Genomic DNA, 27970 nt, shown 5'->3' with positions numbered 1-27970 from the left:
TTTTCACAGTCTGATAACTTCTGTTAGTGTACCACATCGCCTTCCAGAAGCATGAGGAGCGCTATAGATTGAGTATCGTTTATCCAAAACACTCTGGGCTGATTGTATTTTGGAGTTTAGATCATTTCAGTTTTCGGATACCACATATAAACTAGTATTGCAATGGCCTGAGCCTAGTCTAGCTATAATCTAAAGTAAATAAAATGGCTAGAAAAGTAGGATGTATCACTGAATAATAAATACAGGGCACCTGAAAAAGTTTCTTTCTGACATGTTCACTACAAAAATTGCAAGGTAAACAGTGCAAACAAACAATTAGACTTCCAGTGCTTAAGGTCGATGAGGTTCAAAAAAAGTGCAGTTTTTGGATGTGTTCATTTTTCGGATTTACGGATAAAAGATACTCAGCCTGTACTAGAAAGCACTAAACTCTTACATTGATTTTTTACTGGACAGTTGGTAATGATTTCAGATTTTAGTGATTATTAACCTTTTGAGGGCTTCTGTTATATTTTTACACTTTGTAAAATATGTAACAAGATTACAGTATGCAAATATATTCAATAAATATATGATAAGAAATGTGCTGTGGGACCCCAAATTTGCCTCACGCCTTCAAATAGTCAACATTATAAAAATACAGAAGACATTTTAGGAAGATAGGCATATTATTCAAAATAGGAATATAGGAGAAGGAGTAGGCCATATGGCCTGGTAAGTCTGCTCCGCGATTCAAACAGATCATGGCTGATCATCTACCTCTATGCCATTTTTCCCCACCATCTCCATATCCCTTGATGTCACTTGTATCCAGAAATCTATCGATTTCTGTCTTGAACATGCTTAATGATTGAGCTCCCCATCCCTCTGGGACAGAAAATTCCAAAGTTTCACCACCCTCTGAGTGAAGAAATTCCTCCTCATTTCAGGCTTAAATAGCCTGTCCGTTATTTTGAGACTGTGTCCCCTGGTTCTAGACTCACCAGCTAGGGTATACATCCTATCCACATCTACCCTGTCACATCCTGTAAGAATTGTGTAAATTTCAATGAGATCACCTCTCATTCTTCAAGATGCCAGAGAATACAGGCCCAGTTTCCTCAATCTCTCGTCATAAAACAACCCCGCCATCCCAGGGATTAGTCTGGTGAACCTCTGTTGTGCTCTCTCTAAGGCAAGTATATCCTTTCTCAGATTAGGAGACCAAAACTGTACACAAATATCCAGGTGTGGCTGTACCAAGGTTCTATACGGGTGCAGCAAAACATCATTATTCCATTACACAATACCCTTTGCACTGTCGGCCAACATACCATTTGCCTTCCTAATTGCCTGCTGCACCTGCATGCTAGCTTTTAGTGACTCAGGAACAAGGATACCCAGATCCCTTTGAACATCACAACCTCTCATCATTTAAGAAATACTCTGCCTTTTTGTTGTTTCTACTAAAGTGGATAACTTCACACTTATTCACATCATATTCCATCTGTCGTGTTCTTGGCCATTCACTTAGCCTGCCCAAATCCCCTTGAAGCCTCCCTGCATCTTCCTCACAACTCACATTCCCACCTAATTGTGTCAGCAGCAAATTTGGAACAATTACATTTGGTCCCCACATCCAATCATTTTTATAGATTGTAAATGGTTATGGCCCAAGCACTGATCCTTGCGGTACCCCACTTGTAACAGCCTGCCATCCTGAGAATGACCCATATATTCCTACTCTGTTTTCTGTCAGTTAACCAATTCTCAATCCATAGCACTATATTACCCCTAATCCCATGTGTTCTAATTTTGTTTACTAACCTCCTGTGTGGACCTTATCAAAAGCCTTCTGAATAAATAAATGATTTCAAAGGCTGCAAAAGAGCTTGAGCACTTGAAGAAACAGTAAATCATTCCAACGTGAACATAGGGGAGAATTTTCTCCCCATTCAGGGGAGTTGGGCAGGAGTGAGCGCGGGCGGCCGTGTGGAGCCAATCGTCACCCGCAATTGGCTGCGCGCCGCCATTTTACATGGGCGGGCCAATTAAGGCCCACCTAGCATGACGCGTACCCAGTGTTGCTGAGTGCTCCATGTGCGGGCAGGGGGAGTAGACTGAATTGGGGCCTGTGCTCTTTCGCGCACATGCGTGCAAAAGAGCACAGCAATCTCCCTGAGGCACAGAGCTGCCTCAGGGAGATTATTTTGATTTTTAAAAATTTTAATAAAGGAAAAAAATTTTAAAGACATGTCCCCTCGTGTGACAGTGTCACATGAGCTGGGACATGTCTATGACTTTTATTAAAAAATTCTCTTAATGTTTTAAAACTTTTATGAAACCTCATCCTGCCCGTGGATTGGGCATGACAGTTCAGTTAATTCATTCAATTGGAATTTAAATGGCCTCAATAGGCCTTTGACAGTTTGGCAGGCATGCAGCCGACTCCGGTGTGCGCCCGCCAAACTGAATATCTGAATGACACGCAGTGACGTCAGGACACACGCCCAACGTCACCGCGCGTCATTTTACGCGTCGGCGAGCGGGACCAGCCCCCACTCGCCAACCCGAAGATTCTGCCCATAGTTGCAATGTTACATGATTATATTAGGAGCCTGTTTTAAATCAAAAAGGTTGTGAACCTATAATATTTATTATATTATATTATATTATATTAATATTAAAAACTTCAAATGTGCAGCCTGAGTAAATGTTTAGAAGCAATATTATTTTTTCTGATTTATTGGACTTCATTAAATATCCAAAGTTAAGTGCCGATGTGCATTTTGCCAACTCTCTCAACCTGTGAAAAATTAAAAGTGTCTTTATTTAGAAAATAATGGATACATAAGAATGATTAACAGCAGGCACTGATCTAATCTGAATTTTGGATGATGTCAAAAACCTCAAAAGTTTGACTCAAGCACTTTTTAATGGTCACCCAAATCTTCAGATTAGATTGCCTTGAAATCACTCCTGGAAATCTTTTTAAAAACAATATATTTTTAAAACAATTTTATGAGATGGCTACATTCAGCTTTGCATTGGCAATGCCTTTCAGTCCAGATGCCAGTTCTTGTGTGTTCTCAGTTCTTGATGCATGATGATTACTCCCAATCAGAGGTTGTGCACTTCCCACCCAGGAGTAAGCAAGGAAGGGAATAGGGGACATCAGAAGAAGCATCCCTGGGTCATTTTCAGACACCATTTGGTGAATTAATGATTTTGACATAATTACCTTAAACTGGAGTGATCATGTGCAGTTGATTATAGGGACATTTTATGGCCAGTGTATGTGATATGTTGATCCAAAGCATTCATGATCCTAAACTAATAGGTCTCTTGTATTTTTATTTACTGCCCCATGCATAGTGACCTTCAAACAGAATTTAAAGTCTAGTATTTTAAATATTTTTTTCTTGCAGTTTAGTTAGCCAACAAATATTTCCTATTCATTGTTGACACTGATGTGATGTGTAAGTAACTCATCAGCTGGTATTCTTTTTGTAATGCACTTCCTTGTATCAGAGATTTCTGTATGTTCCACTTGTTACTCAATCTTTTGCTTCTGAAATTAAATTTCCATGTATTTTTAAAATTATTTTCTTGCTTATCTTCTTCTGGGTTCTCATGAGTCACACATCATTTGCAGCCAAAAGACAGGCAGAGTCCTTACACACCTGCCAATATCACTGTTGAGCTGGCCACCAAATAGTGTGTGAAAATGAACCAGGGATTCTTCTTCTGATTTCCCCTATTCCCTTCCTTTCTCGCTCCTGGGTGGGAAGTGCACAACCTCTGATTTTCTATTCTTCACATAAGTGAGGCTGAGATCAGGAGCTCAGTGGATTGAGGATTCAAGTTGTTACTGAGCTACTATATCATGCTGTATATTGATAATTCAAAGCATTACATGACCACACCACCTTGATTCACAGACTTGTCATCTTGCTATTGCTTAAATCTCTACAAATGTATTGCTTGTGCCCTAGTAGTTAACTTCACTGAATTAATGTTGCTGCGATCTGTGACACTTCTATTGTACTAAGATTTGTGTAATTGCCATGTGCAACATTGAAATCTCCTTTAAATATCATATGCTTGCCAGCTTTAAACTATATCTTTCCTGTTCTTTCTTTCTTGATGTGACATGCACATTTTTTTTCATAATTACCAGTGACATGTGGTCTGTGTTTGGTTCAACAAACTATTGGATAAACCTAGAACAGATTAGTGAACTGATCATGCAGACTGAATCACTTGAAAAACTTACTTTGATTTTTCAAGCAGTCCATGACATGTACATCCTGTATCACACCTGTAAACGATAGACAAAATCACTTGATGCTACTAAGTGACAGTTGTGCTGCGTTTTGCCAAGCCAGTCCTTGAGTTTTGGTGTTTTGTCCAGCCTCTGTTCACAAGAACTGACCCACATCACATGGCTTTGGCCTAGTTTTATGTCGTTAATTGATAGTGAGCATACTTTGTCACTGAGTAAGCCGAGCATGTCAATCACCTTTGCAGTTGACCTCAGCCTGGAAACCAGTTATAGTTGACCTCAGCCTGGAAACTGTATTTTACACCAAATAGCTGAATGAGAAAGTCGTTTAAGTATCTAGAATAATTAATACAAGGATGAAGATTGTTCATATGAAACTGACTGTTACTAGTCAGGTGCCAGCATGTATGACAGCTGGTCACCCCTTAAAGGAGTGCTACTGTTCAGTTGTTAAAATCAGTGTTGTTGCAGTCTGACAGTTAAATGGTTGAAGATTACAGTGGCATCAACTTAAATAAATTGTCATTTTTTATTTCAAAATCCATGCAAATGCAGTAAATGTAGAGAGACCTGCCATCTTGTGAGCATTGGTATATGGACATTGATATTTAATGGCAGTTCCTGGCTTTAGCAGCTTAGGGTACCTTACCTGCATGGAAATTTTTCGGACAGAAAAATCAGCACTCACCTATTACCACTGGATGTAGCACTCATTTATGTTCTGATCTCAGCTATAGCCTTTAACCTTTCTAAAATTGCAGTTCCTTTCAAACTCAAGATTTATTTTATTTTACTGTTGATGTCTCGATTAAATGAAGACACATCTGTTTTTCTAGAAATGGCCAAGAACATTGTGATCTAGAAATAATGCACAGACTGACACTTTTAAGAATTGCTGTTGAATTCTAATAAATGCAGAACTATTTTGCCTGTAAATGTTATGCTTGCATCAGGATTATGCTTGGATCAGGATTTCTGTAAACCACAGATAAAAGTAGTCAATTTACTAATCTTTGTGCCACAGCCCATTTAATCATTCATTTGGTAATTCACTACAAACAAAACAGGAAACAGTTAACAAAATCCTTTGTTTTACACAAAAGTAATTAGACTTTGAGAATGTGCTTCTGTCTCTAGATGAAACTTGGCTGTGGATTGGCTAAATTTCATGTGCAGAGCAATAAAAGCAGATAATTACAGGACATTTTATGCTTGGATCGGGATTTTGTAATTCACAGTTATTCTTGGATCAAGAATCCAACACAATGAGGGTGAATGGCAAGTGGTTTGTCATATTGGAATTCTGTATTTGGGGTGCAGTTCTGCTTCAATAAGGTACTTGGAGTCAACCGTAAAACAATTGCTTCACGCAAAAGGCTGCAATATCAAATGACTTGCATGGTCTTGTGAGACAGGCGGGCTGAAATTGTGTGGACCTCAGCAATCTCTCTCTGGCTCCATATACCTCCACAGAATTTCAGCTCCAAGACCTCTACAAGGCCAATTTAGTAATATACAATGGCACCGTTCGTGACATAAGTTGTTATCGTTTGGAACAGCTTGTATTCCTGTGTTCGGTAAATTGACAAGAAGATCCTCCATTTTGAATATCCTGAGTTGACTTGATGGTATTCCCATCTCCCCAAACCGTTTCAGTTTTTGAAACTTAGTTGCCCTGCTGCACATTCGTTTTTGGATCTTCGCATCACTAATATTACTACTGACTACTAACATGTGGTTTAAACATGCATGCTCTTCACCAAAAACCATTGTAGATTTCCAGATTTGTTGCCGCCTTTTACTCAGAAGGAATGTTTTCGACAAGCTATGATTAAGGGTACTCCCCTACCCCACGCTAGTCAGCCAAACAATGCCAACCTTTTAATATTGGGAGTTCATAGATGGGTTGTTCCTCCATATTCAAAAGAAAATGAACCTTTTACCTGAGAAGGGATTTTCCCCACAAATTACCAGTATATGACATTAACACGCAAACGGTGGGTATAGCTATTAACTGTATTTCTTTTTCACCCATTTCTAGGTACAGAACGGCATGAGCTAACTTCCTGGAAGAGTTTTCATTCTATTTTCAAGTATTTTACTCAAGCTTTAGAGGCACAGAACACTGAAGCAAAATCTAAGTCAACGGTGACAACAAGAAGCTCATATCGAAAGAAAAGTGAAGATTTATGAAGCAAAGTGCCATTTTCCTGCTTTTTTGCGCTGGCAGTCCCCCGGTCCCTCATTAGATTGTTTTCTTCTTGGAGCAAAGGGTCACGGTGTATACATCTAAATAGCATTTTGCATTATTTCTAGATGAGCGCAACTGTCAAAGCAATATGGGTTTGCCGGTTGTGTTTCCTGTGGTCCCGAGCTCAGATTTGGTGCCACCGATCGGTGCACAGATCAAGAGTGACAGCAGTTCTGCACAGTGCAGCACAGAGCGGCTCTAATTGCCCTGACACAGCCCTGCGCTGTGCTAATGCCATGGGGCTATTGGCTTCCCCCACGTCCTAAAGCCTGCCAAACTATTCTTCATTAAAGAGACAGCCTCTCTTTTGTTGGCCTATGTACAGCAGCTTTTAAAATAGCCGAGAATCAAAGCCACTCAACATTTTCCTTTCACGTACTCAAGCCTTGTCATAATTTTCAAGGGACTTCAAATGCATTTAAGTCACTAAAGATGACAGTTGTTTTTGGTGATGCCAGCTGTCACTTTTTGTAGCTGCTTAAAAAATAGCTTTGTATTACTGAAACTGTGCGTTTGTTTTACAAAATAAGCCAACAACACTTCTTAAAGCTGGAGGATGTTTAAAGATACGTTGAGTGAATTTGATTCATTGTAAATTTCTGTCTGTTGGCCAACATAAACTGAAGCTATCTTTTTTAAAAAAGCATTAATTAAATTTCTAAATCAAGAGGTATGTATCCATTATGTGATCTGATCAATGTACAGTTATACGTAAATATATCCTCATAAATGACTAGCTGAGTTTGTAAAACTAGATTGCAAACTGGACAGTGCAAACAATAGAGCCACCATAAGCACTGTTTTCTCGGAGCATTCAAAAACATAAAACAAGTAGTTGAAAGATCCCTGTAAATATTTTCATTCTATATTTGTTGGAATTTTACATTTACTTGCTTTTAGCTAGTTGCTGAGCAATCTGTTTTAAATACAGACTTTTAAACACTTTATTGGAAAACATATATTAGTTCCATGAGCTCATATGAAATGTGTGTTGCAGTTCTTGTTTTAAGTGATATTTCATTGTCCGTTTTAAATCATTTCAGCTTTTGTAACAACATTTAAAATGGGATTTTAATGACTTAAATATTACAGTAATTGTGAAATTGCTTTGTAAGGAAGTAATGCTCCAAATATCAAAAACAAGAAATTGCATATTAATACTAGTTTAGACCCTGCCATTCTATCTGGAAGTTAATTTTTCTGTTTTACAGTTTGCTCGTTATTGCTCGAGAGATGTGATTCATTGGCTATAGCGTAGCTTGGGGATTCTGTTAAAATCTAGGACACACAAATGGTAAAATTTGAGTAATGTAAAGTATGTTTTAAGACATGCTTTCAAAAATCCTCGGAGTAATTAATCATTACCTTGTTTAATCATTTGTAAATTGGGGCTTTTGTAGTATTTTAGAACATGAACTAATACAAAACAGAGAGTAGATTATTTAGAATATTCGAATTCCTGTTATTGCAGACATAAGTCAGAAGGACAGCACTAAAATGCTAGATGAAAATTAGAATACGTGCCTTTGATTAAATATTTAGCAATACAAAGTTTGAGAAATATGAATTTGCACAAAGCAGCGTACAAAGTGATTAATTCAAGTGATTTGTTCGAGTTTATAATGCTGCCAGTGCTCTGACTGGCTGGAATGCTCTATTAGGTTATGTGAATAGGCAAAAGGACCCAGGGGAAGCCTTTGGTAGCTCCTTTGGCGCATGTGCAACTCACTCCCATAGAAGTAGGATAGGAGGTTTGCAGCTGGAGCTTTGATTGGAGTTTAAAGTCATTTGACATTTCCAGCACTTTCTGCAAAATGACACTGGTCCCTGCAGAACGTGTGCCTTATCCCTACATTCTTTCGATGTGCATAGAGTTTAAGTGTGGAAATTGTAAAATGAACTAAGCTAACCCCAAAATCGAGCATTTTAATTGATGGTGTTGACTCATCAGTTAATCTCTAGACATATTAAAATTGGTTGACATTGTTTTTACAGTTATATGTTAGTCAAGGAAATGCAGAAATGGTCAATGAAATATTTTTAGATTTAAATTGGTTTTCATTTTAATCATGAAGTAGAAAAGTGAAAGAAAAAATGGAACCCGTAAAATACCCTTTAGTCAATTACTTTGTGCATTGTAAGACTTAATTTTTTTAAGCAATGTGATGGTTACATTTAAAGAATCCGCTCTCTTGCCGGCTCCCTTTTATATTGAGCACTAAACGTTGTGCATATATTTGTAATCGGAAATGTAATTAGTCAGATTTTGAAATATTACAGGCTTACTTTTGAAAACTATCATAAAGGAAGGAAATCACCTCGAGACGATGCCGGCTGAGGATGACTGACAGCACTAAGTGAATAGGAGCTTTCCATGCAATTGTGAACCGGGGCAGTGGGGGGAAATATAAAGCAGAGGAAAATGAATTTTCAAACTAAAAAGCTTTAAAGCGGAGCTGTGATTTTTATTTGTGATAGTTTTGAAATCCACCTTATGAAACTGAAGCACTGGAATGAAAAGTTGTGTTCTCCAGTGCATAAATCCAACTCTGCCTTTTATCAAGCTGTATCGATGACCCTGATTTTAAAGCATTTTACTTTCCAATGACAATGTTTAAACAAGCTGAATCGAAATAAAGGTTTATTCTCCATTTAGTTTCAGTGTCTTTGTTGTCAGTGGTGTTCATGTATTAAAAACTTTCAATCAGAAAACGGAGAAAACATTGTTGATATGGGACGTGGGCTCAATCTTTGAATAGAACAATCATGGAAACTCAGAAGGTAACATGCGAAACATTATAATGGCAGATTCAAGTGGTTAGTATCACAGCAGAATAACCATTTATCTCCGTTTCTAACCAAGAAATCCTTTAAATCGAAAGTGCTCTTGAAATCACATTTCTTTCAACAAAAAATCGATTCTTTTAATGATGATGATTTCTGACATTTTTATTTAATTTTCCAATTGAATTAACTAGTAAGTTGGTTTTAGGAAGGGAGTAAGTCTTCGCAATTGATACATTTGCTGGACCTTGATGTCCTAAATCAGTTGGAAGAGTTCATGTTATCAGCTAAGTTTGAAGCAAAGTTTACTCAACTTCAATAGGAAGTTCGTAGGCGGGAGACCAATATTCAGCGCAAGAGTTCGAACATTAGTTTCTTAATTATGCTTTCAAATTAGTGGCCATTCGAGTCTTCGTGGGATCCAGAAAAATACCAAGCCTATCGTATGGCTAAATCCAGACAGAGTGAAATTTAGTCTGGAAGATGGAACAGGAGAAGTGAGATCACCTGGACATTCAGATATCTGAACTAAGAATGAAAACGGCTTGCCGACTTTCAGACAGCGTTATCAGATGAGATTATTGAAACGAAAGTTCATTTAACTCAATTACTTCTTAACCTCAGCGCCGGGATTGTTTTCAAACCCAGTAATCCCTCTTGGTTTTTTTGGTGCAACACAGAACAAAGCCTTCGAGTCCTTGCTTCCTTTTACCCTCGCCAGACATCTGGGGAAAGAGGGAAAGTACTGTTTAGGTTCAGTTTAGATTTTGCAGGAAAGGACGCGTTCCCTTCATTGATATGAAATGTTAAAGTTGCCCCCATTTTAAATTGAACCAAAATTCATTTTTTACTTCTAGGAGCCTTTGATATTGGGTTTCATAACATTGAAAACTGATGTCTCTGAAAAAATAAAATGTTGTCTGTGTCCTTAACACAAGGAAGGTGATAAAAGCACTACCCCGAATTCAAATCAACGCTGAGGAAAGCTGGTTGTTTCTAAACATTTCTTTAATGGTCAAGTTTTAATCCAGAATTCCTGATTGTAGCTCAAGGCGCAGGCAATATGCTAAACATATTTTATGCATGCAAAAATAAAAACTTTAAGTTTTGAATATGAAATATAACATTATACATATTCGGACATCTCCCCCATTCATTTCCTACCTGTGCAACAGGGTCAGACGGAGCAGATCAGCTTTCCCGCTTTCCTGTACTTCATTACTTGTGAATTGTGTAATGAAATCTGGATTATCAATATGTCGACCTGGGCATAATTTCAAAGTTAATATAAGTAGGTTTGTTTCGTGAAAGAATCTCAAAAATGTTTCACAATTTTGGTTTACAAGAATGAAGACACAGAAGAAAATGTGCTGTAAACAAATATTTGCACAGTTTGAAATTGAAGTAGGAAATCATTTCTCGATGCACTGCTATTACATCTAATAGGAGCTGGGGGTATTCATCGAAAGCAAATATAAATTTTAACTTTTGAAAATAACTAGAATTATTGTCTACCTTACATACTAGATACCTGAAATTAAGTGAACATCATTTATTGCAATGACGGTTAAGGATCCCTTATATCGCCCATAGATATCCAATAGTACGATATACTTCAAGATGGGAGAACCTTTGACCCATATCAATATGCGATGACCTATAGGCCTGAAGCAGTATGTCAGAACTCAATCACCTATGTGAATATGAATTAACATATAGCTAACGATTTCCAGTTATACTGTCCACGTAACGCCATGTATAGATTTGTAATACATGCAGGAGTGTTCTGCCCCTGTATAAATGTTTTTCTTCGAATAGCTTATATTTTCAGTCAATACCATTATTAAATTCTGTTGTGTAATAACTTTAACTCTTCCTGTCATGATGCATGGGGCAGCCTGTTCAAATCTGGTGGGCATCATATCAGTCCGCCGCGTTAGAGTGAAATTAATGTCAATAACTGAAGGTAGGAACTAGTAAAAAACATAACTATAAATAATAAATACGCTCGCTAACCCTATAAAGGGTAAGTTACAGGCCTCTTTATTGCTCTGCTGTGGGCATGCTTTGACTGAGCTGTTCTCGGGTGTTAGTCTATCATAGAAAATAGGACCGGATATAAACATTAGGACTCAAAAAACTGGCACAGGAAGAAACAGGCACTGGTCTTCTGTGAAATTTCCATCCCCGCATTACTAACAAATGTAGAATTATTTTTGTCCAACATTGAGAGAAGTAAAAACAAATACCTAGCTGCTGACAGGAAACTAATGTAAATGGCCTTTGTGAATGATAACAGATTAATAAATTGCGGTGCACACCTTGGAGTTCAGATGACATTCATATATAACTGTCGTACATTATGAATGTATTGGAGCTATATATCAATGATGTGCTTATATACGACAAAGAGGTATAATCCATAAGTCCGTATCACTTGTTGAAAGTGGCCAAATGCATTCACATTCTATGTGATAGTTAAGGAATATTTAATATGAAGTCAAATGTTAAAACCGTGACACCTTCATTAAGAACGTGAAGGATAATGGATGATGGCCCTCGTGCCTTGTGCCTGTGAAAAACCCCCGACGTGAGAATTATCAAGGTTACTTGACAAAAATGTTGTATCCGATTGCGGACCGAGCTTTCTTTATAGAGGATCCCGAATGAAATCGCTCCAGTAAACAATCAGAACAGTTAAAAATATATATAGTTTAATGCACCTCTGATTGATTGACAGACACTACTGAAGCACACGATAAAAGTTCTAGCCTAGCGATAAAAGAGCTTCCAGTGGCAATTATGCCATACGTCTGAATGCTATTAACTCTTGTGATTTAACATATATTTTTATAGGCAAAAGCTTCACCTTTTAGATTCAACCTTTTTAGTTGCTAGCGCTCTTCGTGTTTGTGAGTTTATTCACTAGATCAGTGACAGCTCTTTATTTGCATAATTATATGCTATAGTCTGAAGTGAAAACTAACCTCCAAATTTCATGGGTCACCAAGCTGCAACAATCAACGTTTTATCACGTATGCTAAGGAAAATCTAAGAAGCTCTATAAAGTTTCTTAGGGATTTGTTTTTTTTTCGCTCTGTCTCTCGGAGAGAAAAAAAGAATATGTGTGTTTCTTCAAGAGATGTAGAAACCTTTACATCGCTTCTTAGTAACTGAAATCTATCAGTCGGTAATAATAGAGATTAAAATGTACGTGGGGATTTCAGTCCTTTTACTTTTACTTCAAAGTAGTTCCGTAAAATACGATTCGTAGTGTAAAATAGCTAACAGTTCTAACCAGATGCTATCGGGTTATATGCATTATTTCGTACAAACCAATTTGATGAGTGATTTTAACTAAAGATGTACTTTATAATGAAGTAGTTGTATATTTCATGCATTAGGCGCAATTCCAAATCTATTTTCGACTCAAAATCATAATTTTGTATAGATAATAATTTTAACCGTACGTTCGTTTGTCAACATGTTTTAAATATTGGCGAAACCATGAAATTATTAATTGATATTGACCTCATGTGCTTGGTTTACTTTTGCATTTTCTTTGAGCAAGCTTCGCTATGAGAACAGCTCCTAGAAAAGGATTGCATTGATTTGGATTGTGTTTTCATCCCACAAAGACCGAATTCTCTTTTTAATTTGAGGAAATGTTGAACATATAAGTTTAGATATACAAGTTATTTTTTAAAAACTAAAATTTGTATCAGTTTCTTAAACTTGCTTGTTTCTTATCCGCACTCAGAAAAAAAAACGATACAGGTTCTGTATTTTGAAAATAAAATGAATTAACATTGCAAAAATAAAGAGTAAAATACTCTTCGTAATAATTAGAAATTAGCCAGGGTCTCTTCTCCAACCTCTAACCATCGTCACTATTATACAGAAAAAAAACCCATTGCAACTACACATGAAGAGCACTGATTTTTCCGCACATTAATATACAGACTAGTTTATCTATATTCGTGTATGTTTGATTTGGTACATTGCTATTTAAAGTCTTTATTTGCACATATGTATGCAGCTGTGCGCCTCTCTCATACACAGTGCAGTTTTCAAGTGTCGCTGAACATCTTAGGTTTTTTTTCTCATTTATGTCAAACTTAATTTGAATCTCTGTTCAAATTTTAACTTTTTGGTGACATTGCAGAATATATCAGCAGGCCACTTGCCCTGAAATTGATCGACAACTTAAATGCCAGGTTTCCGTTGTGGCCAATCTGATCAACTTTATTCCTGATTGATGCGTAGTGATATTTGATCAACAGCTGTTCTCAATCTCATTGATATATCCGCAGAAGGGCAATTTAGGTTATTTCAAAAGTACTATGCCCGTTATGCCTGGAAATGATCCTAAAATACACTGTGCTGCATCAACGTGCCCGCTTATATGGGAAAACATTCTCAATATTAAACTGCATTAAAAACTCATAGGTAGCCAAGCTATTCCTATTTTAACATACACTGGTAGGCGACAGTCATGCACAGGGGCAGGGTAGGGAACGGCGCAATGTTGGATAGAAATGTTCCTTAACACATTTATTTGGTTCTGAGAAAATGTGTCTTTAAGGGCTATAGAATGTGACAGTACAGCATTAGCCAAATGACATCTGTTAGTTACTTGCTGCTGTGCAGGTAAGGCTGAAAAAGTGTTAGAAGGTCACCTCTCTAAAAATTATGGGCTGATGCTTCCTGCGGATTAGTGTTTTCTTCCCTCTCCCTCAACCAGGTCCCGTCCTCGAACTTCATGGAGCTCAGGTGTTTGCTCCTCTGTTGCTCGACTGCACTCCAGACCAACACCTTCTCTCTTCCCATTCAGGCGATTCAGCTCTCACCTAAGTGGAAAGTTTTTGTCTTGGTGCCAATACTGAGAAATATCTGCACAGCTTCCAACTTGTTACTACTCCACTGATGGTGTTTTCAGGTCGGTTTTATCTCACGCTCAAAGCTGAGTGAAAATTCCACAACGCATTTGATTTGCACTGAACAAACTTTTAATTCCAGAAGACAGAATTGAAACTTCATCCACAAGCCATTAATGTAGATTCTGAAGAACCACAAACACTAGCGACAATAGTGTTTGCGCCTAGTTTTTAAACCCAGTTTCTTAGTAAATTGTCGCAAAATGAAGTGCATTCGCTCTTAAATACAAAAACATACATTTCAAACCAAACTTATAGTTAAAATAAAAGTGATCTAACTATCTTCGCCTTCAGGGTCAAGGTTGATGTCAACCCAACCCGCGCCAACTTTCGTCAAATGGTTCTGCATCTACACATCGATTTCCTACAGACTGCTGGGCTTGAACTTTCAAACCAGAGTTAAATAAATTGACGTCTGGTTCAACTCACAGTGGTCTCTGAATAAAACATAAGTCAAATATCCATGAATCCATATCATTTTGGTGCACAGGTGCCATTGTCCTCAAAGAGCTCGTCTTGAAACTAAATACATTTCAGCTACTTGGACTGTTTTTACTAAACTTTATCAGAGGAACAATTTGACTGCACTAGAAGAGCTCAGTCTTCTGTGCTCATTATGGCGATGGAAATTTAATGCGAAAACAATAGAAGCCAATAGAGATTGGGAACTGGACAGTTCAGTAAGGTTTACTTCCAACCCTTGTCCTTGGTTGTCCAAGAGCTCCGGTTACTTATAACCATATAATTATTCAATGGATTTACTTATACTAAATTCCAATTCATTTGAAGTGGATATTACTCACTGTAACATAAATGGGTACAATTTTAAGTTTAAATAAAGCACTTTTTTTTTCGTTTTCGCTTATATTTGTCGCCTCTGCTTTTGGGCAGTATTTTTAAACTGTTATAGAGTTGGCAGCAGCTTGTGAAGAGTGTCCACATTCCGTGCACTTGTTTTAATATCTGGAGTGATGACCAAAGTACCAAGTATTGTTTGATTTTTTATTTACTCGGAAACAGTTAACACCTCACAGAATGCAAAGGATTTAGGTGACTAACGAAACCAAACTGGAGCTGTCGATATATATGCATTTATATATATGTTGATGTTAAATATAAATGCTTTAAATATTATATGCGACAACGACGTCCATTTCCATTTATGTTGACCTGCTTTACATCGGCCGTTCGTGCGCCAACTTACTGTCGTTTAAAATGTAAAAGAAAGTTTAAATGTACCAATTTTTCAAGTTGCGGAAATGAGGATATTAACTGTATTATTTATTATTTGCTCTACTCGTTGCATTTGGTTATTTACTGGTTTGTTAGCTTACATTTTTTACACGAAATTTAACTTGTGAAATACAAATTCCAAAGCACTAGTAAAATAAAATTTGAAAGCCACAAATTATAGCTTAGAGCTACTTGATGTGGTTTAATTCACAAGATATATTAATTATATCCATATATATATATATGTAAAACGAACGTCAAAAAGGAATATTGAATGTGAAATTCTAAAGCATATCTGAGAACATTGTTGTAAAATAATACGTGAACAGAAGTTGTGTCATTAAAAGCATCTCGCATCTATCTAAAAGCTAAACGCCGTGTTTCAAAGAAAAATATTTAAGCTGCTGTCAGCTCCCGATACAGAAAACCTTGAGAGGTGATGGTAAATGAAACATTAAAGAGTACAGCTCCATGTACCATTTACTTATTTACAACACGGGGGTATGCATGTCTTTGAATTGGTAGTGGGGAGAATGCTGAGTCAAGCACCGTTCAGTTACTGCGATCTCAGGCACTGAGCGCTCGATGAGTAGCACCATGGACAGCGCACTGCAGTATTGTCATAAATCAGGGAGTTTACACAGATCTCTTGGCAAATACAGCAAAGGGGATAAAATAGGGCATTTGCATCATAGCATTGTTGAGGGAGGACAGAAACAAGTGATTTTTCAATTCCTAGAACTTCTTCATTTATTATCTAAAGTTTGAATAAATATGCAATATACTGTATAATTTCGACAGATGTTCCTCATTTATGTGCATGCTTGGTAACATATATTTCTCTACATTCTGCCCCTTCGTCCCATTGGTTTTGCAGCTCTCGCTAGTTTTATTCTTATTTTTAGTACAGTTTCTATGTTTTGATTTTCTGCTTAATTTATTTATTTCCAACAGTCTGATTCCGCGACTTTGCTCATTTTTTAAAAATTCACATCGCCTACTCCCTTTGTCTCCCTTCTCCCCGTTTGTCTTCTAAATTATTGCAGTCGTCTGTATTTTAATATTCTGGACCACTTATCTATATCGTCTGCGTGCTGTACATCTTTGCCTTTTTGTTTGACTTCTCTTCCTTAGGCGTTTAATTTTTCACTGCCTCTTCCAAAGGATTTCCAACTAAGCGCTTTATTGTTGATTACAATTTGTTGCCATTTAGATGCCAACAGAAGCTTTAAATTGAAAATATATATTATAATTCCGAAAGTTTTATTGGGGCATATTTTATATGTATAAAGAAAAGTTTTGAAAGAAAACTTTGGTACCAGTGAACTTGCTTCATCCAGAAATGAGGAATGTGTTGAATTACACCTGGAATTTGTGAGCGGATTTGCTTTTGGGCAGGAGCTGTTTGATGGGAGTTGCAGCTTCCCGACAGCTTGTTAATTAAAGCCCCCTGGAGATGAGCCTCTGGAGCCACCGTCTGTATCAAGCTCGTGCTAAATATCCAGATCCTGACAGCAACCCAATAAGATTCAGTAGTAAAATAAAAAGAGTAAAATAAAAAGGCCTAGTCCATTCCTCCTTTCCATTTCCTCTTCTTGAATCCCAGTTGCTACCCAGTTTCTCCAATCTACCACCACTTACAATCTATGTGGAAAGTAGGAATCGACAGTTTTCAGCCTTGTTTTATTTTTTCTAAATGTGAGAAACTTCATTCAAAATTAAAATGCAAACTTATAATTGCATTTTGCTTTCCCGATACCTAAATTATTCATAAATTATCACGCCCATCTTTTAAAATCATGCGAAAGGAAGGTTCTAATACATTACACAACATTACATCAATTATCTGTTTTATATATATAGTATATATATATTATATATATATACATCGACCTGTTGAATTGCGTGGCTTTAATCATTTCATGCGATTGTTGAAGGGAATTAATTATTTGAAATGTTGAATGGTCGCACAGTGTCTGAAATGTTTATATCTTACACATTCAGCAGATAGTATTTTAGTCCGTTCTCAAGAATAAATCCTGAACATTCAGGTAAAACTCCACTAGCTTTGGTAATTTGAACATTTATTTAAACTTTGCAGCATTCACATCGTCCTGTTTATTTCCTCGATGACTAGCCACTTCAAACAGCAAGCCTTCTTTCTTCTATTAGCCTTAGATCTTGCTTCACCAGCTCTGGCTAGAGACAGCCTTGTCATCTGTCCACTGAACCTGGTTAAACCCTTTTCACCTGGCCACTTTTTCTCTTGCAACCCTTCAAAGTCATCCCTAAATGGCTCTTGTTCTGTGTAGATCATTTGTCAACGTCAAAGATGGACTTGCTTCTATTTAGTGAAAGCAAAGTGCCCAGTATATGGTGTTGCTATAAAAAGAAAAGCTTCCTTGATACTTTCATGGAAATCAATATCATATCCCAAATCTTTACCAAGTATATGAACCGGTTTCAAACTAATGAATTTATAAAAAGCAATACTTCTTTCATCGATTGCGATTTTTAAATTGGAGAAATTGAAAGTGTCGCATCAACGTCTATATTAGAATAGCCTCTGAAGAAATCGTTCAACTCAAATTATTCTATAGTCAAATATAAACCAAAATATATGTTATTTTCATGTCAATATTATCCCTTCAGTAAAATGAACACCTTCTAGCATGAAATAGGCCGAAGCAGGTATGCTAACGTCTAATAACCGTGTTGCATAATGTTTTTTTTCTATTCTCTGATGTGAATAATAACATTGGAACACGCTGGTTTCTACTAACTGATAAGGTGTTGTTGTTTGATCTCAGATAGAAAATTCACGTGTAAATTTGAAAGAAAATTCTGCTCGTTCATATAACACTGATTTTAGCGTTCCTAATGCTGCTCGGAACAGTGTTTATTTCACGTACATTAATTTTATAATGCATATTCATTTTAACCTTGCCTTATTTTCCCTCCAATAAGGGACCATATTATATGAATTGAACAAAAACCGCAACATACAGGAGTCCGGTGGCAAAGATTCGTTGCTAGATTTTTTGTACATTTATATTGACACTTGGGATTTCTACATTTATTAATCAGAACACAAGTTTTTTCAAACTTTTTTCAAACTCCCTTCCAAAATATCCCAAACCTACTTAGCTCATTTGTGCACGACAATCGTTGAGATTTTAACAAATCGAACCATTTTGCTTTGGTCTTATCGAATTCGTGACTTTAGTGGCACAAAGCAGTTGGTTTAATTTCAAATAATTTTGCGCAGGGAAAAACAAATAGCAACAATAATATATTTTATGTTGTTATTTAAATTTTTAATAATAAGATTTGATCCATTTATTTGTGGATAATAATCGTGTTAACATCGTTGGCACTCTGGCAAGACATATAAGGGAGATTGTCATTCAATATTTCACATTGGATTAAAAATCTATATTCAATTAATCGATCTCGTCAATTTTTATGTTAATATTAATTAAGGCGCGTCTGAAATATATTATATAACAATTGATAACGAACGATAATTTTAACCCTTGGCGTTTTTAACAGGATATTTAACCATCCAATAAATCGAATTAACCCTGTGTTTACTTTGCTGTCTATAGAGTTGGCAGTTGCTGAGGGAGGAAGGCCTAGTGTGCAGGTGTGCAGTGGCCGCTATTCAGGCTCTACTCGCCGGCTGCCGCGCTGTGAGATTGCAGACGCCACTAGGCTACTGTTACTGCTCTGCCTGCACTTTGCTGTGGGTTTCAGTGCCACCTAGTTACATTGTAACTGCTGCCAGTTCTGTTTTGCTTTCCGTTTCACGACACTTAACTGGAAGCAAATGTAAAATTCGGAATGAAATGCAAAATAGCTATTAAAAAAGAACAAATTTAAAATATGTGGTGTACATGTGAATAATCCGTTACCTCATCTTTTATAGGCCCGTTAGGTATGATTGTAAAACTAACGGGCGATACTTTCTGAGTTCATACATAATATTTGACAAATTGATTCGATTATTTCGCGCAAAATACCTATCTACGTTATCAAGCATGTTGAAAGAGGTTGATTAAAGCTGTTTAAAAGTTAGATTGATTGCAAATTAATTGAAACACAGTTTATAATGCTCCGTTGTGCCACGGCTCACTCATAAATGATACAAATAGGGATCCACAAATGATATTTTTAAAATGTAGTCCATCTATACTTAATACTTACTTAAAAAATCGGATGAATATGTTTTATCAACAATATATAATTGATGGGGTGTGAGCGAAAATGAAACAATTCCCCCTCCTCCCCTCCCCGTAGACCGTGTATATAGGAACTATAGGTTGCTCGCCGCTAACGTGGAAGTTAGTCATTTTCTCTGACCCTGTAATATGGTTTCCATTTACTTCAAACTGAAACTCGTTCCCAATTATTTGCTCGTTCTTTTTAAGGTTGAAGGGAACATCCGACGTGAAATGACTAATTCTGCGATCTTTATTCAAAGCTTCATTTGATATTACAAATCGAATTTTTCTGCCAGATCGATAAATACAATTAGTTCCTGCAAACCCCCTGGCAAATCACTTTTACCAAATCTGATGCATTTCTGTACGGGAAGCTACTTCCATGTTTATCAATTGCAGGCAAATATTGTATTTAGCGCTCGATTGGGCAGCGTTAGCTGACTCCTAGTCGAAAAAAGTTCTAGTTCAATTAAAAATATACTGAGCTCATGGTTAAGCGCTCAATAATTAACCACGCCGGTCTCGAACAAGATATTACTGGAGCGTTACTGCCGAATAAGTTCGCAGGTTGTTTGAGATGTTAAGTGGAGAATTGAAAGACAAATTTCCAAAAGGTGAAAATGATTTATTATAAATATAGGTGTATCATTTCAATAGCATTTCATATTCATGGATAATAAAACGTATCATACGCAAGTGTGTTTATTGTTTAAAATATTTTTGACCATTGTGAAGCATATATGACAATAAAATCTCGAGGGCCTCCAGCTACAGATGTGTTTTTTAGTGCGAAATCTATTATAGCTAAACAATAATTGGGCTACAAAACTAATACATTGTGATCTACATCGACTGTGCATTTGGAAAAAAAATCAAACGCGATGTAACGAACTGGGCTGTATGATTGTATTAAAATCGAAAACACCTGGACAGCTGTGCATGTGCGTGAAAGTGTTTAAAATAAATCTTAAAGCAAAACAGCTTGAAACAATGTTTCCGTCTATTCCTGCGGCTGATGTTGTGTTCGCGAGTACAGCGCCATCTAGCACACAAGTTCCGAAACTACATCGCAGCACCAGGGGACGCGGGAACAGTCCCTGAAGATCACAGCTCTCCACATTTAGACAAACAATCCAACAACTATGGAAATACTGCATGAAAATTCATCAATGAGATACATAGGGACAAACATCTAGCACTTACAAATTGTTTAAGCAAATATGATCTTTCAAAGAGTCAATCATTGACATTAATTGTGCACGATATATACATTTTTGTAAAGATGTTTAACCCTGCGATCGATCGATCGATCTATCTGTCTATGTATATATATCCGTCCGTCCGTCCATCCATCCATCCATCCATCCATCCATCCATCTATCTATCTATCTATCTATCTATCTATCTATCTATCTATCTATCTATCTATCTATCTATCTATCTATCTATCCATCCATCTATCCATCCGTCTATCCATTCGTCTATCCATCCGTCTATCTATCCATCTATCTATCTATCTATCTATCTATCTATCTATCTATCTATCTATCTATCTATCTATCTGTTTCATGAGCGCAAACACTGTACGTTATACTAAATGCAGCTATCGTAAATGAATAAGTATTGTGTCTTGTAGCTGGTAGACTTTATTTTTTGAATAATGTTTTAAAACACAAAACCAATCTACAAAATGGGCTCTTTTCAAGTTGAAATATATTGTCATGAAAAGCGACACATTGCTATCCAATGCCCCTAATTAGAAAGCTGAACGGTGTTTGCCGTGATCTGAAGTTCATGAATTTACTTTCTTAAAAATATATCGTGCAAATACATTAAATGTCAACACTTAACATCTGTGCCACGAAAATAGTCTGATTAGTATCCTATTAACTGAAAGCATATCATATCTGCTCTCTGCAATACTTTAATTCAATTATCTTGCAACTGCACCTAAGCTCATATCGATAGGCAGAGGAGATATAAGAAAATCGTTCCCAAACATCTCAAAGTGGTGCTGATCCACATTTCCAGGAAACATCTTGAAGAAAACCTTTAGTTGGGTATTTCACCTTGCTATGCCAAGTCTCTCGGTAAGGTGAATTAAAATAGCACACACAGTCTATGTAAAATATCATTCATATTTGTTACTTAAAGCCTTTACATTTTACCTAATTTTTAAAACGGGTATAGTTGTTAACCTGGTTTATCATAAATTAATACGCATCTTCGATATTATTTTTGCATTTAATGTTCATGAAAATCTTCTATCGTGTTAGGATAAAGTCGAACCGAAATAGTTGACTCGGGTCTTGTAGCACGCAAATTGAAATAAAAAAGCGAACTAGACAACGTTTTGTTTTGCAATATACAATTGTGATTTGAGTCTTCTTCGGATAAAGCTGACTGATATTAAATTATCTCTAGAAATGTAAAACATTTTATTTTCATAATTACATTGCACAAACAGTTATCAATTTTTAAAAAGGGGATGGGGTGATATTTACATTGGATTACAGCTCACCAGTTCACAAAACATTACAAACGATGTCTGGTTTTATTTTTTGAAGATCATAATTATTTCATCTTGAAGTTGTTAGCAGCACAGTGACATAACTGATGTAATGCATCTGATTTCCTTAGAGTCAGCCTCTTCTGTTTTGTGCTATACAGTGCTGGGATGGTTTATTATAGCTCAAGTCTTTTTAAAAACTAATAATTTTACACAACCGGAACCACGAACTTTCACGTGAGTTAATGATTTGGTCCTTCGTCCAATTCAGTCAGAACAAAATTTCCGCAAATACTACAGAGCGGTAAATGTATGGTCCAGCAACCTATTTAAATTGACTTAAATGGTCGTCGAACTGCACGTCATGGATTTTTATTTAGCAGATATGGAAAAGAACGACCGAACAAAGGAACGAAAAGAAAAGTAAAAGTAAAATATCAGAAATACTGTCTACTTAACAGCTCATCTTAAAACTAATAATCACGGTTTCTATGGTAATTCTCCCTGTTTTCTTCTCCCAGGTATTTAAAAGAAGGACACGTTCATATTGTGTTATTATTTTGACCAGGCATCCGTGATAAATCCCATGTGTGAATCCAACTGAAGCAAACACTTTTAAAACAATACGCATCCACTTACATTTTGCCCACATCAAAAGTCACAGCACAGAGAGAATGGGATTCAGCATTATGCTGAGTAGAATACTGAGAAAATTGCTTCAATTTTATAGCGACAATGACAATAACCTTCATCTAAAGACTCATTTTTAAAAAATCCAAACTAGCTCACTGAAATGTAAAGAAAATCACATCTTAAACTTCGAATATATATAGATTTCAAAACATGCTAATGGCTAATAGACAAAAGAATATCAGTATAACTGTACACCAATATATTATAACACAGTGAATGCAGAGTGTGGAATAACATCGGTTAATAGCATTAACAGGCAGAGAACATAGATGCCAGCGGCACTAAGCTTTATTCCTGCAAAACGTTAGAAAGTATTCTTCTAATGATTACGTGGCAGTATAGATGTCATGAATTGTTTCACAGAAATTGTTTGATTCGTCCTTTAGTTTTATTGGTGTTTTGAAGTATTGTTGGTAAATGAATGGAGAATGGTACAGAAAGAAGATAAGGCAACAGAAGTGAGATCAATTGCAAACATTATAAAGAGACTGCTTAACGTCTGTCGAAATGTTCCCTTTAGTAAAAGGTGTTAACTTGATGCTGCCGGCGCTGTAATATTTGCAAGTCCATATTAGGCAGTCTGCAAATTAAATATTCTGCAGGAGATGAATAAAAATTACAGTTTAAATTGAAGGTGCATGCTGGCCTCTGTTGCACAGTTTTGCAGTGTATAATTGTATAGTTTAGCAAGAGTGCATTGTGACAGCACGCCTTACCTTAACACTCTCATCTATATATCAAACATCCCCACTTGCGAAATCTATGTGGAGCTGAACGCAGGGGATTTCAAACTTACTTTGATGTGGTTCATAAAAACTGAGCTTCACCTGAATGTTTTGCTCCCCCTCCTCCTCTTGTTTCTTATTAAAACCACCACATTCCTTCTGTCCAGTGATAGCTTATTAAACTGTCCTTTGTCCTTCCTTGTTCTGTCTTTATAATGTTATGGAAAGCTTGAGTTAAATTTTCACACAGCAATCACGTGCAAAGTTCGAAGGGACATTAATGTATAATCCGAAGAGCAACAATTAGTAAACCGAGTTCAACTGTCTGAATGAATAGGAAAGAATAGCCACCGAAACGTCAGATTCTTTATCTTTTTTCTGCGTCCTCCACAGAGAGAATATTTGAAATATGTGCAGCATTTGAGTCGTTACCAAACATGAGAAGACTACTCGGAAGTGTCGATCTGAAGTTAAATAATCGTGATAACACAAAGGCTGGTTAAACTATGAATGAAACTTTCTTATAAACTTTAGTTTGAGCGAATTTTCGTAGCTCGCCTTTGTACTTAAGACTCCTTTTCAGAAAGTGAGTATTCACAAAGACGTCTCTAAATAGTGCCTTGAAAGGTGTTCACATGAGGACACTGTCTCCTTTCTAGTAACAGAGAGCGAAGATCTGACAGGTTTTGTTGTCAGTAGTATAGTGAGAGCTTTGTAAGATATTCGTTTTTCTTTCTCTAAATGCTCCAACTTAATAAAGACCCCCTGTCTTAAAGCGTGCATGCCCCTGCTGTCTCTGTCCACCCTGTGTCCAGTCTGTTCCTCGAACCCCCCACGTGATGTCTGCTAACATAATTTTAATGATTTTGTCAACGTACACAGAATTAATTTTCATAAAAATGCAAAACAGACAACGTCCTTTGCAAGTATGTTCTTAGAACCTCTTTAAATGCTCCGATGTTGAGTAAGAAAGACTGCTCCTTGACTCTAAATTCATCCCATTTCAAAAGAAAGGGTTTCAAACCTGCACAAAAATTCGCCCCATTCAGATTAGGAGCGTTTATTTCTTGCTTGGCCTTTGAACAGAGAGGTCATGTCACTCAGAAAAGGGCTATTCCTTCCCTCTCCCTCTCCCCCTCCCCACAACCACAGCGCTCACTCACTCTCACTCTAAACAAACGTCGGTCCGGGCTGGCTTTAAGGCAACATGCTACAAAGATTAAAGATTTGGCTTTTTACAAGAAGACGAGGTGCTTCTGTAATCATAGCAACGGTATGTAGGCCACAAAGTGCTACCAAAAGCTAGTGATGTCCTCCCTGGAGCGTTCAAGTCTCAGGCTTGTAGGATTTTTATCGACTGTTGCTGCTTCGCTCCACAGCAAGTCTCTATGAATTAAAATTAAAAATGGCTGACTCAATATCAGCAATAAGCCAAATATATTAAAGTGTGGGATGTGGCCGGCAAAGAGTCATTACCTGGCGCATCTATATTAAAAAGCCTCGCTTGCATCGTGCTGCTGAAGGTATTTTCTGTTTGTTTTTCATTCTTTCAGTATTTTTTTTTACGGACTTGCTTGGTTATGCAGGAAAATGTATGTTGACGGGAACGTTTAGTAGTGGATTATTTACGAGGGAATCAGAGGGTCAAGTTCTGGTCTAAGTGGCACATCTGCGAAACATTGAGGCTACTAATTCACCAAAGGCTGCACGGCTTTTATTGTAGACATATTGGGGAATTAGTAAGAGTCCGCGTCCCCCTTTCGCAAGGGGGAGGGGGACTGATTATATCATGATGTATTGCTGGCTACACGTTCAATCTGTAGCACTGCAGCTAAAACGAGAAGACGAAAAAAAAATCTAACAAAACAATCTAGCCATCCATTATGAAGAAAAATAGGAGCCATGCTGAGAAATTAGGTAAATAAATTCTAAATTAGAAGAATATTAGCCACAACATCATTCACACAGCTCCACGCCTGTCTGTTCTGATGTGCAATTAAATTAAAACAAATTCACATTTGAACATTTGTCCGTTGTGGCGCAGTTTATACTTTTATAAAATCCCTCAGCCTCCCTTGGCTTTGTTATAGCTACGCTATTGCAACACTAGGTTTCTGAGTTCTCGCAATACTAAATCTAAAGAACGATATGAAGGGTCCCAGCTTTTTGTCATAAAACTGTCCTGAATGTACTAAACGTATGTGTGCCAGTTCATCAATTCCTCTTCCCTTTAAAGCGATTCAACATTTACAATAGACCTACCTCACACATGTCATTGCAGGAAGGCAGATGCTTTTTTTTTCACGTATCGTAGTGGCTGGTTATACAGCGTATACAGTATTACGTTGCAAATGCTCCAGTCCGCGCATATTGTTTGCTACACGATTTCTACTTCGAATATATTAAACTTTAGAGAAACTGGAGTGTAAATTAGGTCTACCAAACCAACATCTGTGATTTTCTACCTCGGGAGAAATTATTAAAATGCTCAAATAACGTCTCCCTTCGCCCCCATTGAAAACGGTATCAGTTGTACGTGTAGTGTATTTATAGAGTTAGTTATGTCTCACTATGTAATGATGGATTTTCATAAACAAACAATACAATGCAAACTATGTGCGCTGTTAGAAAAAAGCCTTTTATTGGAAAAAGTGAAGAGTGAATATTTTAATTCACTGTCAGTGATTGGGATGGTGCCAGTTCAGTATTCCGGTTAGTGATGTATATATATTAATCTATAGAGGGAGCGAGAGACCGTTATTAAATATAAGCGCTGTTGACTTAGCAATGTGACTGCATTAAAATAAGCCACGAATAAAATTGGGCTCAGCGTGGTGTATAATTGCAACAGAATGTTTCCAAATAACATTTAAAGGGATAGTTGATCATGGAACCAGAGTCACAGACTGGCTGCTGGGTACTCCAATCGCTCCGGCACTATTGAAGAAAACCCAGGTGTTAGCACCCCCTCCCCCATTACTCTACTCATGTTAAGTTTTCCACATGTGAATGTAGTGAAAATAAGAAAAGGTCACATCAATCACACCATGGTCCCAACCACACCTCTGCATACATACCTGGTGTGGCCTATGCAAGAAGGGGACCTTTTACATATTTATTGAAACAAATATGTTCACATACACGTCTTGTGCTCAGTAGAGGATGTCTTTAAAATGTATTGACGTCACTGCTGGTGATCAGAGTGTATAGCAGAAGGAATCTCCTGACATCCCCACTGACTGTTAAAGGTTTTATTCCGTTTACACTCACTGTACGAAGGCTGCAGAGAAGCTCCAACCGAGACCATCTCCTGTGCCTGTCAGATCTTCAAGTGAAACCTCTCCACTCTACCCTTATTCAATCAGTTGCATCTGTCCATTTACTTTACCATTCACTGAACCCCAGGTCCACAGACAAAAGCCCTCTCTGCACCCCCCCCCCCACCCCCCGCCCCCCAATCTCCTTTCTCCTCACGTTTTTCTCGTTTTTTTTCGTCTTGCCTTTAGAGTCCTCTCAGAGCCGTTTCTTATTGCAATTTATACTTTAAAAAATATGTATCCTGGTGAATTCACTTAGTCACTGCTCCATAACCGTACTGTTAAAAAATAATTCCGCTCTTCTTCATCACTTTTTGCAACCTCTTTTTCCATCTCGGTCTGTCTCCTTCCCTCTCTCACTCACTCTCTCTCTCACACACACACACACACAAACAAACATATACACATATCACTGAGATGCAAATGCCACGTGTTGATACATTTGTACTTAATGACAACCTAAATCCAATCTCAAAAGAAATAAAACTCTTACTTTTTGCAGACTTTCCCCTCTGGCCGCTGCCTCCTTTAATTATGTGTGCTAGATTTCTTCCCTGTGACAAAAAAGCCTGGGGTTTTTGGATGGAATCTCGGTGCTGTGTTTTTTTTTAAGAGACTACGCTCCCCATACCCAAAGGCTCTCAGTTAAGTGCAGATTGAGACATATCGGGTTCCTTATAAAAGGATCATTTCATGTGGGAGGTTGGACACAAAGTTTGGACTCGTGACTTGCATTCCTGAGCGACATGCATATTTTAAAACAACAAAGCAAGCGAGCAACAAGGCTTAAAGAAGAAGGGGAGGGGGCAGAAAAACTTGGAAAAGAAGTTTCCAAGCGATAAGAATCTCGGATTCGGAAAATTATATCCAATAATTGCTGTTCTTTCAGAACACCATGGGTAACGTGTACCGCAAACTAGGGCGAATTCTGCGTCAATTACAGGATGATTGTTTTGCTCACCCAAAGACATTAACAAGAGTTAAAGTGAAGAAAGGACAGCGCAGAATAAATTGTTTACAAGTGCACGGTTTCG

General features: G+C 37.2%; 1 protein-coding gene and 1 long non-coding RNA gene across 9 annotated transcripts in view; one reads left to right on the top strand and one right to left on the bottom strand.

The window, feature by feature from the left end:
- arb2a (ARB2 cotranscriptional regulator A) overlaps positions 1 to 27970 on the top strand; it is a 918141-nt gene that overhangs the window by 663907 nt on the left and 226264 nt on the right. For 2 of the 7 annotated variants that reach the window (XM_078565110.1, XM_078565120.1), the window contains exon 11: positions 19078 to 19595. In XM_078565110.1, the coding sequence (XP_078421236.1) occupies positions 19078 to 19235 (158 nt within the window). In that variant the 3' untranslated portion in view covers positions 19236 to 19595. Of the gene's footprint in view, positions 1 to 9; positions 1881 to 6305; positions 9171 to 19077; positions 19663 to 27970 lie in introns of those variants that run through there. The other 5 variants (XR_013579777.1, XM_078565142.1, XM_078565161.1 and 2 more) reach the window with 5 other exon arrangements.
- Positions 5267 to 27596, bottom strand: LOC144694647 (uncharacterized). 2 transcript variants are annotated; one of them, XR_013579799.1, is made up of 3 exons: positions 27430 to 27596; positions 10464 to 10563; positions 5267 to 10024 (listed from the first exon to the last, which is right to left on the bottom strand). It is a non-coding gene; the product is annotated as an uncharacterized LOC144694647 (long non-coding RNA). The 2 variants fall into 2 exon arrangements; XR_013579801.1 differs by lacking the exon at positions 27430 to 27596 and adding an exon at positions 23722 to 23858.

The sequence above is a fragment of the Cetorhinus maximus genome, chromosome 2 (genome assembly GCF_964194155.1).
Source record: "Cetorhinus maximus chromosome 2, sCetMax3.hap1.1, whole genome shotgun sequence".
NCBI lineage: Eukaryota > Metazoa > Chordata > Chondrichthyes > Lamniformes > Cetorhinidae > Cetorhinus > Cetorhinus maximus.
This window is presented reverse-complemented; position numbering and strand designations above follow the sequence as displayed.